Source organism: Misgurnus anguillicaudatus, chromosome 8, assembly GCF_027580225.2.
Source record: "Misgurnus anguillicaudatus chromosome 8, ASM2758022v2, whole genome shotgun sequence".
NCBI lineage: Eukaryota > Metazoa > Chordata > Actinopteri > Cypriniformes > Cobitidae > Misgurnus > Misgurnus anguillicaudatus.
This window is the reverse complement of record NC_073344.2, coordinates 39,065,423-39,081,961: the sequence shown is the minus strand read 5'-3', so window position 1 is coordinate 39,081,961 and position 16,539 is coordinate 39,065,423. Positions and strand designations below refer to the sequence as shown.

The window sequence follows — 16,539 nt, the reverse complement described above, 5'->3', positions numbered from 1 at the left end:
CAATAATTGTACCTTTTAGATTGTAAAATGTTCTTGAGGGTCCAGTATACATTCTCCAACTTGTCTTAAAGGAGCAGGTGCCTATTTTCAAAAGCCGTTAAACTGGATCATATCTCACTGAAGTGAATAGAACACAGTTTGAAGAAACGAAACATTCTTTATAAAACGGCTCGTTCTGGTTCTTCATTCTGATTGGTTGAAACACGTTCTACGCCGTGATAAAATACCCCGGTAAACCCACGGTTCAGACCGTATTACATAAGTATCACTGCGCCAATGTTGCTACATACTGATTTATGAAATTAAACACCACAGTCTTTAATCATTTTTTTATTTTTCTACATTTGCACATTTATGGCGATATCCAAATAAATGTCAATAAATATTGTTGAGTCATTTTGTCAATAAAGAGAAAACGTTCTCTGAGTTGTTATGGTTTTAAATTGCTATTATCCACTAGATGGCAATCTTACCCAACTTAAACACTGACGCATTCACTCGACACAACAGTGTTGTGGTGGATTTAGCGTGACGTGTAAGTTTTGATGGCTCTGAATCTGATCTCTTACAAAAGTTCTTCACAAAAATTGAATTATCTTTTAGCTGAAAATATGATAAATGATAACTGATAAGAGAACAAATGAAGGTAGGATGAAAGTTTTTTTGTTGTTGTTGTTTGAAAGGGGATGGTCTGTTCTCTCATTTGATATTTTATGTTTATTTAAAGAAGATAATTTTTCTGTAAGCCATTAAACTAAAACTGGGTGGCAACTTAAAAAAAAAAACGCTGACGGGGAAAGAGTTAAGCATGCTTCCAAGCATATTTGATCATCACTTCAACAGTTGCACGATATAAATGTTAATGTATAAATTAAATTAGATGAATGTTGATTTATAAAATAAACACCACAGTCTTTAATCATATTTTCATTGTGTCTTTGCTGCCTCTGTGTTGGTTGGGAACTGCACTCTTGCAACCACACTTGATTCTGAGGAACTACTTTGTTTGGCGGAAGAGTAATATTTGTAGTAATATAATTACAACTTATTTGTGTTTTATTTTATGAAATCCTGCTATGTATATGAAGTAACCGTTTTATAAAAGCAAAAAGTCCCGCGAAGCAGTGGGGTTACAGTGCATTTTAAAACAGCTTATTACTCCGCTTCGCGTCGTGCCTAACAACGCCCCTTAGCTGTTATAAAATGCACTGGTAACCCACTCCTTCTTGGGGCCTATTGGTTTATTAAATATGGTTACAAAACATTTTAATAAAATTGTTTTAATTAGTTAGAATGAAATAATAATTAAATAAACGTTCTGTTTGATGCCATGCTATAGTGAATAACATGATGAGTTCAGTACCATTGAAAACTTGAAACTGTAAATATCAAATCGTAAATTAATGCACAACACAACAATCTATACTGTGAGAGTTTAATGTAATAAATAAGTAAATAAATAACAGATCTCATACAACAGCAAAAATATAAAAGATAGTTAAACATGTCATTCAACATTTAATTCACAAAGAACACTGTTACGATTTATTATAATGATCACAACTCTTTATCACACTTAAAGGACAAGTTCGGTATTTTACACCCAAAGCCCTGCTTTCAGACCGTTTACGATGAAATAGAACGGTTTTGACTGAAATTCCGACACACGTGGCTGCCCCGAGAACCCTCGGGTGTCTGCATCCCACTTCCCACCTCTACAATGACTCCACAGGTGCACCGGAACACTCCCCCCCAAAATGCACCAAACCCTCGCCCACAAAGACGTGAAACTCACCGAGTGGTCAGGGGCGTTCACTGATATGCTCACACAAAAATCGCTGCAAAAGATGCTTTCCAACAAGTGTTTTAGCATTCGTTCTAAACTTGTGGACCTATTTTTCCAAATGCCTCACACCCGTACTTTCTTCTGCTGAGAGCTTGAATAATAGACACTCCAGCTCAGGTGGTGGCGATAATCCGCCTTTGCCAATTGCAAGAATAGAAACAAAGTTTCCGGCGCGGAGTAATACCGTACCTCACAGCACATCTAATACAAGTCAATGGAGTTGGACAAAACTACGATAAAACCTGTTGGAATGCGTATTTTGCAGCGATTTTTGTGTGAGCACACCAGTGAACACCCCCGACCACTCGGTAAGCCCCACGTCCTAGCTAATGAAAGTTTAATGCACTTTAGGAAGGACTGCTCCCGTGCACCTACAGAGCCACTACAGAGGTGGGAGGCGATACGAGAAACACCCGAAAATTCTCAGGCCAGCATCATATGTCCAAACTTCAGTCAAAACCGCTCCACCTCACCACAAACAATCCGAAAACAGGGCTCCAAGTGCAAAACACCGAACTTGTCCTTAAACAAAAACTGGGGTGTAGCTAGTTCCTTAGGCTCCAAAAAAGGATTTCAAAAAGTGCATTGGAGCACTCAGTCCATCCTTTTGAACATATTGAACTACATATTGAGTAAATCAACATAACAGAAAGAAAAAAGACTCTTCATCTGAGGCAAATAGATATACAATAAAAAGCTCACTGGACATGCTCTGAAACATTTTAAATAAATTCAAACAAAGATTTTCTTTACCTCGGACAGACGCCAGTGCCACCTTGTGGTAGTTTTAATTTCGCCCCTCCGCTACACTGGAGTGTTTTACTTCATAAAGTGCTGCACAGACAGATCAGCAAATGACAAGCTGCTATCATTCTAGACTTTTCAATCATATGCATGAGAATGCGCCCGCCCGGAAACGCAAGCTTGTGCGAGGATATTACACAGCGTAGCCAAGGTTTAAAGCCGTTTCTCAATACCAAGTACACCAAGTTCTGAATTGCGTCCTTCCTAGTTTGGACTTGCAAGTTCAGACTCAGAAGAGCGATCTCCCGAGGACGGAAGGACACGAGTGTGATTATATGGCAAATAGAATATGAGAGTAGGCTACTTGAGGTCGTCATTCAGGCTTACCAATACGTGCAGTCCTGGCTATTCTTACTTTAATATATTTTTAACAAAATATATAAAATGCAAAAACACTGCATGTTTGTTTTAAAATATGAAATATGTGGTTAAGGCAACATGTGAATATACTGATTAGCTTTAATGTATTTATTACAAAATGATGCGTGATAACACAACAATTTTTTTTAATACTACAAAACATTTTTACAACATGAAATAAACACAAGAAAAACATCCATATAGAATATAGTGCAGTTATTTACTACAGTAGATTATATAGAAAGTTATGAAACTTAACTTTAGCATCAGTTAAAAAGATAATACAAAATAGCAGATTTCATATGAATAATAAAGATATAAATTGATGAGACAAAAAATGCCAGTTAGATATATCCAAAGGGAATATTTTATGTTTGACCATTAGACACCAGAGGGCAGAGCAGCTGCACTGAGACAGCGGCAGTGTATACGCCGCGGTGACCACCCGCTGATTCCCTGTAACTCACATATCCACAAGGAAAAGGAGCTATCTTTACTAACTGACCACATATTTGAAGTTTATTCATCTATATTCTTGACTAAACAGCTCTTAAAACTACATTTTATGATACAGAAAGAGTAATATTTCAAATATTTTGCAAGTTTTAAGCTTCATTGCCGTTGATGTGAAATGCATTCTGGAAAACTTGGCTGTCATAAGTCCACACAAGTCCCCTCTTGATGCATCCTCGATAAAATGGGTGGATCAAGAACACATCCGGGAATGTTACAGTATGTGAACTTGGCCTGATGCGAACTTGGAATTGGAACAGTACTTGGTGCCGAGACTGATGGCGTTTAACAAGAACACAAGTATACAGACAACGCATATTGAGAACCTGCTCAAGTCTGGTGAACTCTGCGATTTCTTTTAAGTGTAGCGTTGTGAACAGTACAAAACCTGTATGACACTGCGTGACCTTTCTCTCTACTGAAAAGCACAAATGGACAAAGCCAGATATCATATTGGTAAGCTGGTCCCCGCACAAATACTGGCATGAATAACAGAGTTTTACTGTCATAGAAACATGAATTTATGAACATTGTGAAACTGTGTAAGGTTAAAACTAAAATGCACCTAATTGTTTGTTGTCAGTCTGGCCAATAAAAACAGTGTCGTCACCAAGCCTTTCGCAGTCAGTGTGGGGGCCAGTGATGCACGGGTCAATGTATAAACAACCTGCACACAAGCAACGTTTTCAACTAACCCACCCGCAATAATGTCAAAATTAAAAATAAATTTTGTACCCGACCTGCTCCCTGGCCCGCATTTTTTAAAAGTAGTAATTGTTTAAAATTACCTAGGCGGCTGATCTCGTTTTGCACTCGGGGTACTTTGCTGGCACATGTGATCGTGAAGTGGCTGCAACGGCGAGGAACGTTTTTCTAACCAAATTTTCTAACCAAAATGCATTACATTTGTCAGGTGGCTGTCGATTCTTCCGGCGCCGGATAAAGTCATATGCACCTAATCACTTACGTGCAGTTTTCACCAATTCCTAAATGTCTACATGGATAAATTGAACAATCATTTGAAAATGATATAGAAAACAGCATTAGCACCCTATCATGGTGCACACAGTGTCTACAACCGTACAGCATTGTTCTGAAAACTAATCTTGTGCCACTAATATGCTTCACTGGATGAGTTTAGACCATGATTTTAAATGTTATTCAATGACTCTTTCTGTCAGTTAGGTAGCCTATACCATTTTGGCTGCTGGGTGGCTTTACCTCCTGCTCTTACTTTAGCATTCTATGCGCAATCCAGTCATTTATATAGATCAGTGGCAATCAGTTCTTCAAACACAAATGTAATTCTATGGCACATGAAGCATGGTGGCACATGTATGTTGATAGCACAGCTGAATGTCACTTACTTCATTTCAGAATAAAGTCTAACAACATTTTCAAAATGACAAACAAAACAAAAAATACTGTATACCTTTGACATTTTTTCACCATTTAACCTTTATTTAACCAGATTAAATAACATCTCATGATACATTTCATTACATTCATGTGTAGTGTTTGAACAATTTTCTGTAAATTATTTAAAGCTTTATTTGGACATTTGATAAATAAACAACAATAAGGGAGGATTTATTTTATTATTATTTTGGTTTATTACAAAGTTTAAATATTAATAAAGGTTAATATTTGGAAATAAATAATTTAGTAGCAAGTGTTAAGTAGCAAAATTGATCATTAGCTATGAATAGGTTTTATCTATTACTATCCTCATCTATACATAGCATGCTTTGATAATCTAAAACAGGTTACTGTTTTAACCTCACACCAATAGCTAGTCTTAAAACCAAGCATAAGCAGAATATTACATGCAGTTGCATTCCTCTGGTATGATGTTAGGCAATGTCTCATATTTGAAAGAGTAACCTCCGTCTGAGGTTGTAGTGAAACGGAGTGACTTTATGCTCTCTGGAACAGGAGCACAGCATTGCTTTATCCCAAGAAGGGTGGTAGTGCGCTCAGAGCTGGAGCAGTTGCCTTGGCAATAGTAGAAGGTAAAAGCCTTAGGATGAACAATCCAGTTGTCCCATCCCAGATCCTTGAAGGAAATTTCTATCTGTTCTCTTCTGCAATCTGTGTTAGTGTCCACAGAAGCAGGTCTCCTTAGCTTTTCGATAGCAGCTGGTGACCAGGGGATCTTAGGAGCTCTACGGGACCTACCAGGACCACTTGGCTGGGTGTGGAGATGCAGAAAGGGGGTTTTATCTTCCTCTGAACCATAGCAGCTGCAGGCTGGGCAGCGAACCTGCAGCATAAAAGGGCCACCAGACATGACAATGTGGAGATGACGATACAACTTATAGGTGGTCCAGCCATCAGGGCTGCTTTTTAATGGGGCTTCAGATGCTTGGAGTAGCTCCTGGTAAGACGTGAGGATGAAGACAGGTGCAGAGATGTTGCTGGAAGCGATAGCCTCACCTGCATAAAACCAGAAGTGGGCAGAGGTGATGGAGTCCTGGCTGTCTAAAGAAGGCTGAAAGTAGTAAGTGAAATGACCAGTTGCAGTGTCAGAGGGTTCAGGCATATCTATGCATGTTGACTCTGAAAAAAAAAGTTTAAGTTTGATGTTTTTTAGTCATTTGTACATTCACATGCAGAAGGAACATTTAAGCAAAGCTCTTAGAGTCACCAGTTAAAAGATAAGAAACAAAATAAGTAGTAATAATAATAATAACATGAGATGATATTTAAGCAATATTGCTTGAGTAGAAGTGTGATATACAGTATTGTTCAAAATAATAGCAGTACAATGTGACTAACCAGAATAATCAAGGTTTTTAGTATATTTTTTTATTGCTACGTGGCAAACAAGTTACCAGTAGGTTCAGTAGATTCTCAGAAAACAAACGAGACCCAGCATTCATGATATGCATGCTCTTAAGGCTGTGCAATTGGGCAATTAGTTGAATTAGTTGAAAGGGGTGTGTTCAAAAAAATAGCAGTGTGGCATTCAATCACTGAGGTCATCAATTTTGTGAAGAAACAGGTGTGAATCAGGTGGCCCCTATTTAAGGATGAAGCCAACACTTGTTGAACATGCATTTGAAAGCTGAGGAAAATGGGTCGCTCAAGACATTGTTCAGAAGAACAGCGTACTTTGATTAAAAAGTTGATTGGAGAGGGGAAAACCTATAAAGAGGTGCAAAAAATTATAGGCTGTTCAGCTAAAATGATCTCCAATGCCTTAAAATTGAGAGCAAAACCAGAGAGACGTGGAAGAAAACGGAAGACAACCATCAAAATGGATAGAAGAATAACCAGAATGGCAAAGGCTCAGCCAATGATCACCTCCAGGATGATAAAAGACAGTCTGGATTTACCTGTAAGTACTGTGACAGTTAGAAGACGTCTGTGTGAAGCTAATCTATTTTCAAGAATCCCCTGCAAAGTCCCTCTGTTAAAAAAAAGGCATGTGCAGAAGAGGTTACAATTTGCCAAAGAACACATCAACTGGCCTAAAGAGAAATGGAGGAACATTTTGTGGACTGATGAGAGTAAAATTGTTCTTTTTGGGTCCAAGGGCCACAGGCAGTTTGTGAGACGACCCCCAAACTCTGAATTCAAGCCACAGTACACAGTGAAGACAGTGAATCATGGAGGTGCAAGCATCATGATATGGGCATGTTTCTCCTACTATGGTGTTGGGCCTATTTATCGCATACCAGGGATCATGGATCAGTTTGCATATGTTAAAATACTTGAAGAGGTCATGTTGCCCTATGCTGAAGAGGACATGCCCTTGAAATGGTTGTTTCAACAAGACAATGACCCAAAACACACTAGTAAACGGGCAAAGTCTTGGTTCCAAACCAACAAAATGAATGTTATGGAGTGGCCAGCCCAATCTCCAGACCTTAATCCAATTGAGAACTTGTGGGGTGATATAAAAAATGCTGTTTCTGAAGCAAAACCAAGAAATGTGAATGAATTGTGGAATGTTGTTAAAGAATCATGGAGTGGAATAACAGCTGAGAGGTGCCACAAGTTGGTTGACTCCATGCCACACAGATGTCAAGCAGTTTTAAAAAACTGTGGTCATACAACTAAATATTAGTTTAGTGATTCACAGGATTGATCCCAGAAAAAATAAATGTTTGTACAAAATAGTTTTGAGTTTGTACAGTCAAAGGTAGACACTGCTATTTTTTTGAACACACCCCTTTCAACTAATTGCCCAATTGCACAGCCTTAAGAGCGTGCATATCATAAATGCTGGGTCTTGTTTGTTTTCTGAGAATCTACTGAACCTACTGGTAACTTGTTTGCCACGTAACAATAAAAATATACTAAAAACCTTGATTATTCTGGTTAGTCACATTGTACTGCTATTATTTTGAACAAGACCGTAGCTCCGGCACTCAGCCTATGGCCTGGCTCCTACTTCGAGAGTGATATTGCTTTTGTTCAGCACAAGTTTGAAAAAAGAAAACTAGAAAACAATGACGGAGTTATTTTAAAATCTTCTTTGTTGGGGAACTACTTTCTTCCACCATGGATTTGAAGGCCAGATTGAAAGGTAACTTTTCGGCCATTTGGTTTGAATGTCATCATAACTCAATAGATGACATAGCCATTTCTTAATATTACCTTTTCTTGGTCACAAAGTGTAGTTTTAAGATTAGTTCAGGCAATATATGAAAGAGTTTGGTTACAAAACACGATAAATGCCATTAAAAAAAAAATGAGTTCCTGCCAAAATCAGTATTATATCAGGTCAGTATTTAAAAGTAAATTCTTAATTTTAAGCAAAATCCAATATCCGCCATGTTATTCTGTCATCTTTTCTCCCTTTTTTCCCAAAACGCAATAAACGCCACCCCCCATTTTCTGCAGAATGCAATAAATCCGCTCCACAAATTACAGCGCACCATTCCACGCAATGTAAACAAATACAGGGAATCCTAGTTTTCTCCATGCATTTAGCTTCTCTCATGCTAACACAACGACCCCAGGGGATCTTATGAAAAACTTTCCAACGAAAATCGAGCAGGACCAAAACATTTTACAGCTGATTGCAGTGAAAAATGTTCAGCGACGATGTCCCAAGTATAACCGCAGCAATGACTATATGACAAAGTAAGTGTTTTGGTTAATGCCATCAATGTTTATTTTTTTAATGAGTGTATGCCACTGTTCAACTAAATAAATATATCATGGCAAAGATGAATTCACATTTATACATTGATTCAATCAGCATTTAGAAAAAAACTTGTCATGCATTTACTGCAATTTGTCTTTGAAAATCAAGTTATGGATTTGAATTTTTATGTTTTTATAACCTAAAGATGCTATGTAAACGTTTGTAACAGAAAATAATGGTTTTTATCTTGTCACTTTCTTACAGAAAACCCGTTTTTACCGAAATTTGTCAAAATGGATTTATTGCGTTTTGGAACCAAACTCTTCATATGTATACTATTCCAATCTGCAGTTGATTAGTAAGGATAGCGCCTATTTGAACATTTGCTTAGAAAGATTCGGACGTGAGACCCAGATGCACCAGCCGGTGTCATTGTTCGCTCTGACCACTGCCTAATTTCAGACACGGACACTAGTTTCTCACTGGCTCTGATTTATCTGTGTTTGATGGTAAAAAAATAAGAGTGTATTTGTTTTTGGTTGATCAAACCAGCAGTATTTGATCTCATGAATACTTGTCACTTTTATTCATATTTAGTCTTTATGTTATTGTTTTGGTACGAGGTAAAGGTACGAGCACTCGCTTTATTACTGTACTTTGTTCTTGTGAGTACTACATAAAACAGAACAATTAGGGGCCAGATTTACTAAACAGCAAATTAGCATGAGAGCGCAATTCCAAAACAGCGCCGATGGGAGTGGTAATATCTGCCGGTTATTTACTAAAAAGCCACAAATTAAATAACACAGGCGCAACGGCGTATTTCCATAGTGACAAACGCAATCTACTAAGAGAAGTGCAAATTAGTTCAGGGTCACAAATAAGCAGAGCTGATGAGTAACGCGTGATGCGCTTCAGTTAAGCACCACGGACATCACAGCTAACAAAGCCACTGGACTCTGAAAAGTGAAGGTTTACAATAAGTTTTGAAACACGTGGTATGGTGTGCCTTCGCCTTATGACTCCTATTTTATTTACTTCAGCAAATAAAAAATAACATCGTTTGCCAAACAATATTTTTTAATAATATGTTTCTTTAGCATTCCAAATAAACTGTTACATGTTAAAACAATCCTCTGCCTTGTATCATGCGTTCTCTGCTCTCTGTGCTCTCTTTTTTTGTAATAATTGCAGCCATTTCAAGAGTGACCATATGGCTCACGTGTTTAAAGAAACCTCCCTCACTAATTCTTAAAATATCATTTTGTCTGAAGTACCATTTTGAAAAAAATAATTAATGTGATGCATTACTTTCATCATTCATTCTTCTTGCTAAAACGAAATGTGAGAAACTAACAGCAGACATGTAGCTTAGTTTGTCTAATGCCTACTAAAACTATAGTAGCCTAGGCTGGCTGCTTTTTTGCTTTTGGGCAATGTGAGTCAAGAAGGGCATATGGGCAGTTGAGCAACCCCCTTATGCACGACCCTGCACACACACACACACACACGCACACACACACACACACACACACACACACACACACACACACACACACACACACACACACACACACACACACACACACATTCTGTTTTTAATGTTTTGTGTGGACAAACCATAGACGTAATACATTTCATACCATACAAACTGTATATTCTATTCCCCTAACCTACCCCCTTCCCTAACCCCAACCATCACAGAAACCCTTCTGCTACTTCAAATTTTCAAGAAACATCAATTTGTTTGATTTATAAGCATGTTTCCTCATGGGGACATCAAAATGTCCCCACAAGGTCACAAAAATACTGGTATTCCTATCTTTGTGGGCACAATTGGTCCCCACAACGTGATAATTACCAGGTACACACACACACACACACACACACACACACACACACACACACACACACACACACACACACACACAGATATTAGTCAGACCTTATTGCTGACCAATCTATTTATTAGTCAGAGAATAAAATACTTGATAAGTGATGATAAATAATAACAATATAGAAAGTGTCTGAATGACAGATAAATATAAACAGTTTGTAAAGCAGCAATTATTCAATAACATGTATTTAACTTTAACCATAGCAACTCTTGTTGGCTTGCTTTTTCAGCTTTATAATTACGTTAAAAGTAAAGTTTTAACCTTGAATATGACCACAATGTTAATTTAAAATATGTATTAATAAATCCTGTTTATGCCACAAGAAGCAGAGGACAATCCCAAATATGCTTTTATTTACTCAAGCTATAAAAGATGAGACAGACTTACCAGAGCTTGGGAATAGAATGAACTGTGAGGACTCTTGATGGTGTCTTCTTTCCACTCTGATTTCTTTAGTTCTTCGTGGAAGTACATGTTGCACAGTTCTGTCCATCGTCTGCCGTGGTTGCATCTGGCGCAATGGCAGAGGAGGCTCTTCCATTCCCAAATGTTCCAAGATCTGCCTTTTTAGCCAGTCAAACACTAAATCTCTCGGCAATTCATCTCCTTGACAGGCTTGTCCCAGGGAAGATGGTAACACAGTCCGTAAGATCAGGGCACTAGCTAATAAAGACAAAAACCTGGTCCAGGTCCACATCCTCAAACCTTAACAGAGGTTCAAAGCAGATTCCAATAATGTAAAACAGCTTAAAAGTATTTCATTTGTAAAATAGATTTTCAAACAATTCTATACCTACTTTGTTTTCTGACTAGTTCAGGTAAAAGAGTAAACTTAAATCAAGCTGAGCTTAACTGGCGCTTCTCTTGTAGGTCTGTGTCAAAGAAGAAGCAAAAATCTGTATCACTCCACAAAATGGAAGCCAGTGTTTGGGTTCATGCTATCAGTGTTGACTATAGAGAACGGGCTTTAGAGATTAAAGTTTGTTTTCCTATTTCTCTGGCCTTGAAACCAATTGTCTCACATATATCATAGAAAACATTTGATTGAAGACAGAGCTACAGTATGAGATAAAAAATAAAAAGATTTACTTGCTGACTTGTACCACTTGTCTGAATATTTTAAATAGTGATTTTAAGATTATTAACAAATACTATTACACTATAATAGCAAACAAATCTCAATCATTGTAATTGTTCTCTCTATTTCAATAGTCCTGTTTAGACATTTTACTAATTATACATAACTTTGCAACTAATCAATTTACCAATCTTTAGAGTATTAATATAACAACAGAATTCAATTTTAACTGTGACAATAAAATAAGTAAACTTAACCTAATGTTGTTGGGAGACACCTCATACCTTAGACATGTTGACCAATCACCCACTGTGTGTATAGTAGGCAACACCCCTAGGTTTAGAAGAACCAATCAGTATATCATTATCACAATGCTTTGTTCTCTGGATATTTATGAAAAAAGGTAAAATATTTAGGTGGGATTTTCTATATTCAGAAAGGAACCCTCTTTGATACAGCATCATGTATTTTTATTTCTTTTTGAGGAATCTGTAACCAGATCTTCATCTACTTATCAGGTGTGCAATGGATTTTCGTTTGATTGTTTTGTATTCGAATTGGATATATTAATTGGCTTCTGAGTTATGTTTTTCCTACCTGGTTAATAAATTGTTACGTTTGCATTCATTCTAATTTGCTCTGTTTTATTGACTCTTCTAAGTTATTATAAAGTATTATGATATATCTTTGTTACCATGTATCTATGATCGGGGTTAAATCATGCTTATTAAGTTCTGTCTCTAACTAAGTTGTTATACAGTCGCATTTACATGTGGGCCATCAGGGTGATGAGTCATAACCGCTGGTCAGTATCTCTGCTATAATTACATTGTTGTATAGTCCTATTATTTACTATATCAGGTTGGACAGAGCCAACTTAAACCTCTGGTTGTAGTATAAGATCTGCATTAAGTTGTATGTGGGTGACTGTATGGGCTACACATGGGTACTTTTTAACAATAGAACGTAAGCATGGAGCGGCATTGTTAAACTGCCTTAGGAATTAACCTCTGGTTATCGTATGACAGATTAATTATTGACATTAACTAAGTTGTACGTAATCGTTCTGTATGTGGCCCTCATGGTGATGAATCATAACCACTGGTCATTATCTTTACTAAAATTATGTTGTTGTACAATGGTACAATCAAGTATGTGTTCGGAACCCGCACAACGGCCAGTGTGGGCCGATACGACATTGATTAGGGCCCTATAAAATACGTTTTATTTTTTCCCAAATTCCGTTTTATTTTTTCCCAAATTCCGTTTTGTCCGTTTTAATTTTTGCAAATTCGGTTTTATCCGTTTTAATTTTTGGCAATTATTTTTTTTACCCTTTACTGTTATTTTAGTCATAAAAAGACTGTGTTAATGTTTATGATTAAAATGTAAATGATTTTGGGAAAAAGGGGATAACACGATTACTTAAAGGAATAGTCTACTCATTTTCAATATTAAACTATGTTATTAACTTAACTAAGAATTGTTGATACATCCCTCTGTCATCTGTGTGCGTGCACGTAAGCGCTGGAGCGCGCTGCGACACTTTGATAGCATTTAGCTTAGCCCCATTTATTCAATGGTATCAAACAGAGATAAAGTTAGAAGTGACCAAACACATCAACGTTTTTCCTATTTAAGACGAGTAGTTATACGAGCAAGTTTGGTGGTACAAAATAAAACGTAGCGCTTTTCTAAGCGGATTTAAAAGAGGAACTATACTGTACGGCGCAATAGCACTCATGGGAGCACCTCAACTCGGCGCAGTAACACCCTCCCTCTCCCATTATGAGAGGGAGAAGGGGAGCGGACTTTTCAGGCGAGTCGAAGCACTCCCAAAAGTGCCACCACGCCACAAAACATAGTTCCTCCTCCAAATCCTTTGTCTAGGTTTGGTAAATGGGTAATTTTTTTTACTTTTCCTGTATTAATGTATGTATTTATATTTAATTTGATTCATTAAATTAATTTAAATCAGGTTTATTTTTAGTGCCTCTCACAACACATATTGAATCAATACAGCTTTACAGCAAGTGCATGCTTCATGTTATAATCAGCAAGTATTCATTCATCAGTAAGAGGTGAGTGTCAAAATAATGTCCAAATGGCAATAATATACAGCTGTAAGATAATACAAGTAATGTGGTTAGCTATCAACTAACTAGGTTAAGTAGAAACAATAAATGGGTTTTATGAATGCACTGACAGGGGGCCCCTCACGAAGGTTTGCTTAGGGCCCCCCAGCATCTAGGACCGGCACTGGTCAGAAAGAATGTTAAGAAATAAGGGGTACCCTTAAATTGTGGGTTTTCATTCCACTTTCCATCAGTTTACAACGATACTTGTTCCCCAACTCATTATGTTGCACATATTCAGACTCAGCTTCATATTCCATACATCTATATCCAATTTGAATTTAAAGGTTTTAAAAAACATTACTTTAAATCCTTCCTAAAGGAAATATACACAGAGCACAGAACCGTCCCTTGATATAATCTTTATGATAGCACTGTTGAATCTTTTTTGGAAAAAAGCTAAATGTAAAGGAAACACATCAAAGAGCATTACTTTGAATACTTGAATGTGTTCTTTCTTGTGTAATCTCTCCAGTGCACATGACATTTTTCTTAATTCAGTTCAACACTGTCAGTTTCGCACACGACTTTGCTTTCCCTGTGGTAAATTTGACAGTCCCACTCATGTCAGGTCTGGTTTTTTTGAACGTCAGCTGGTGGACATTCCCTCTGTTCTCTATTCGCACATCAAGTCCAGACTGCAGGGTCTCCCCATTCAAAGTCCAGACAGGGGGCTTCATGAGAGTCACAGACACTTCACACTGAAAGCAAGCCGGTTCAGGAGCCCTTACCTCCACATCTTCTAAATGCCTTACCACCACAATAGACTGGGCTGTAAAGTCAAACAGGAGAAAAGATTAATGGAATGGCATTTTTCAAACCTCTGCCCTAAGAGCTATCTAGTAAACACCAAACCAAAAAAAAAAAAAAACAATTGTGTTTCTCACATTCCACTAGTAGCTTGGCTGTGGATGTGTGCTCTCCAACCTCAATGCTATAGGTTCCTTCATCCTCAAGTGCCACCTGGTGGATGACCAGTTTTTGGTAACAGCCCTCTTGTATTATCTCCATGCGTTCTGTGGATTCTATTTCTTCGCCCTCTTTATACCAGGTGACATCACAACGTGGGGATGACACAGTGCATTCAAGAATGACTCGATGTTTCTCCAGTGCTGTACGATCCCTAAGAGGACGAACAATACTTGCAGGTAGCTCTGTAAAAACAGACATTGACAGAATGTTTGGTGGAGTTAAACAATCGAAAGTCATTTTAAATGTAGAACCATAATTTAGACATCACCTTCAACCTCAAGATGAGCAACTGACTCGATTTGCTTGGAAACAAACTTGATCTCTCCGGAATCCTCTGCCTTCACATTGCATATAAGCAGGAAATGCTTTGTGCCTATTTAAATAGAGAAACTTAAATTGTTAATATAAAATTAGGTATAAAATTGTAATAATATTTTATTTAGCTATTGTTGGAGAAAAACAATAAACATTTACATTTATTTTCAGAAATTGTATTTTGATTCAAAATCTTTTAAATAAGAAGTTCACGAGTTCGCATTAACATGTAATCGATAGGGAATGAGATAAAGCATATTTGGCGTCCCGAACTTAGTTAAATAAACTTCATGTGGTGTTGTTGGCCTTTTACTCCACACTATGAAAATACTTGCTATATGTTGTTCAAAAAACACCATGCAAATGTATAAGCTTTTGTTGAAATTGAAATTGTTACACACAATGAGCTCAGGACCAAGCACCTGCCCCTTTACCCCTGGATGACCAAAGTGCCCTTTTTTTTGTAATTAAATGCCCTTTTGTGAAGGCCTGCCCAATCTAACTATTAGTAAAATTAATAAAAAATAATTTAGATAAAATTTAAATAAAATTAGTCACATGATGACGTATTGACCTTTCATTGGACAATCTCTTTAGGGACGATCACTAGCTCACAGCGCTAGCGGCGCGCCCACACATGCACGACACAGTCAGTTCGCAGTACAGGGAGGATCCCCCTCGAGCCGGCATTGAACCGAAGCGGTATGCTTGTTAACCTTACTTATTATTATTATTTTACAAGAACAACGTGAGGAAAGCATGCACAGCTTTTGTTTATTGCTGTCTGTGTGTATTAACATCTCTAGAATGTTAGATGCAAACAGGGCTTTCAAGTCTCACGCATTCGGCGTGAGACACGCATTTCAGCCAGTTCACACGCCACACCTTGTATTTCTCACGCTTTAAATAAAACATTCTTCCCATATAAAAACAATGGATGAGGCAAAGGCAGGGACGTTCACTGCCGGGAGTTCATACAGGCAGCTGTCTCTAGTTTTTAGGTGTGCTCAACTTCACGCAGCACTGCAAGAACAGAAACGCTTATGACATCAATGTACCGCGAGAAATATTCGGGAAATCATACGGAGGAGTTTGATTTGAAATCGCTCTCGCGCTATTCAGGGCCGGATTATCCAATGGGCATTATGGGCACGTGCCCAGGGGCCCACGCGCAGTTAGTGCCCAAGCGACGGGAGAAAATAAAATGTAAAATCGAATTGTTAATTATTTAGATTAACTATTTAAGCCCAAATAATCCCGCGCTGAATCGAGCGGACTGTGGGTGGCAGTAGTCTTCATAGTTTAAGTTCGGAATGAGTGAGAAAAGCAGCAGTGCACGGTTGATTTATCAGACAATCCATTACTTTTCTTCATTAATCCTGAATATGTGAATGTCCTGTAAATGACGCGAATCAGTGCTGCTCTGACAGCCTGGTAAAGTAATCATTTGTATAAGAAATCATTTGAACTGCGTATGTGTCGAACGGAGCCGTCTGCGCTTGTCCGTGGTTTGGAAGCTG

General features: G+C 37.8%; 2 protein-coding genes across 3 annotated transcripts in view; both read right to left on the bottom strand.

The window, feature by feature from the left end:
• Window positions 1-2,243: 2,243 nt before the first annotated feature.
• Window positions 2,244-14,303, bottom strand: inha (inhibin subunit alpha). Of its 2 annotated transcripts, none has more exons than XM_055213212.2 (3): window positions 14,166-14,303; window positions 10,907-11,224; window positions 2,244-6,082 (listed from the first exon to the last, which is right to left on the bottom strand). In XM_055213212.2, the coding sequence occupies exons 1-3, from the start codon at window positions 14,212-14,214 to the stop codon at window positions 5,346-5,348; spliced, it is 1,104 nt and encodes a 367-aa protein (XP_055069187.1). In that variant the 5' UTR covers window positions 14,215-14,303; the 3' UTR covers window positions 2,244-5,345. The 2 variants fall into 2 exon arrangements, with proteins under 2 accessions (XP_055069187.1, XP_055069188.1); XM_055213213.2 differs by lacking the exon at window positions 14,166-14,303 and adding an exon at window positions 11,317-13,429.
• obsl1a (obscurin like cytoskeletal adaptor 1a) overlaps window positions 13,562-16,539 on the bottom strand; it is a 101,044-nt gene continuing 98,066 nt past the window's right edge. Inside the window, exons 22-24 of the mRNA XM_073870892.1 lie at window positions 14,973-15,077; window positions 14,620-14,886; window positions 13,562-14,504 (exon numbers count right to left, since the gene is read on the bottom strand). Of these exons, the coding sequence (XP_073726993.1) occupies window positions 14,230-14,504; window positions 14,620-14,886; window positions 14,973-15,077 (647 nt within the window). The 3' untranslated portion in view covers window positions 13,562-14,229. The remainder of the gene's footprint in view (window positions 14,505-14,619; window positions 14,887-14,972; window positions 15,078-16,539) is intronic.

What these genes read in the sequence shown, in the direction of transcription:
- inha (XM_055213212.2), bottom strand. Translation starts at nt 14,214, where the DNA reads ATGTGCACTGGAGAGATTACACAAGAAAGAACACATTCAAGTATTCAA. An exon ending in AACACATTCAAGTATTCAAA is followed by an intron (nt 11,225 to 14,165) that starts GTAATGCTCTTT and finishes ACCTCTGTTAAG; the next exon opens with GTTTGAGGATGTGGACCTGG. An exon ending in CATTCTATTCCCAAGCTCTG is followed by an intron (nt 6,083 to 10,906) that starts GTAAGTCTGTCT and finishes TTTTTTTTTCAG; the next exon opens with AGTCAACATGCATAGATATG.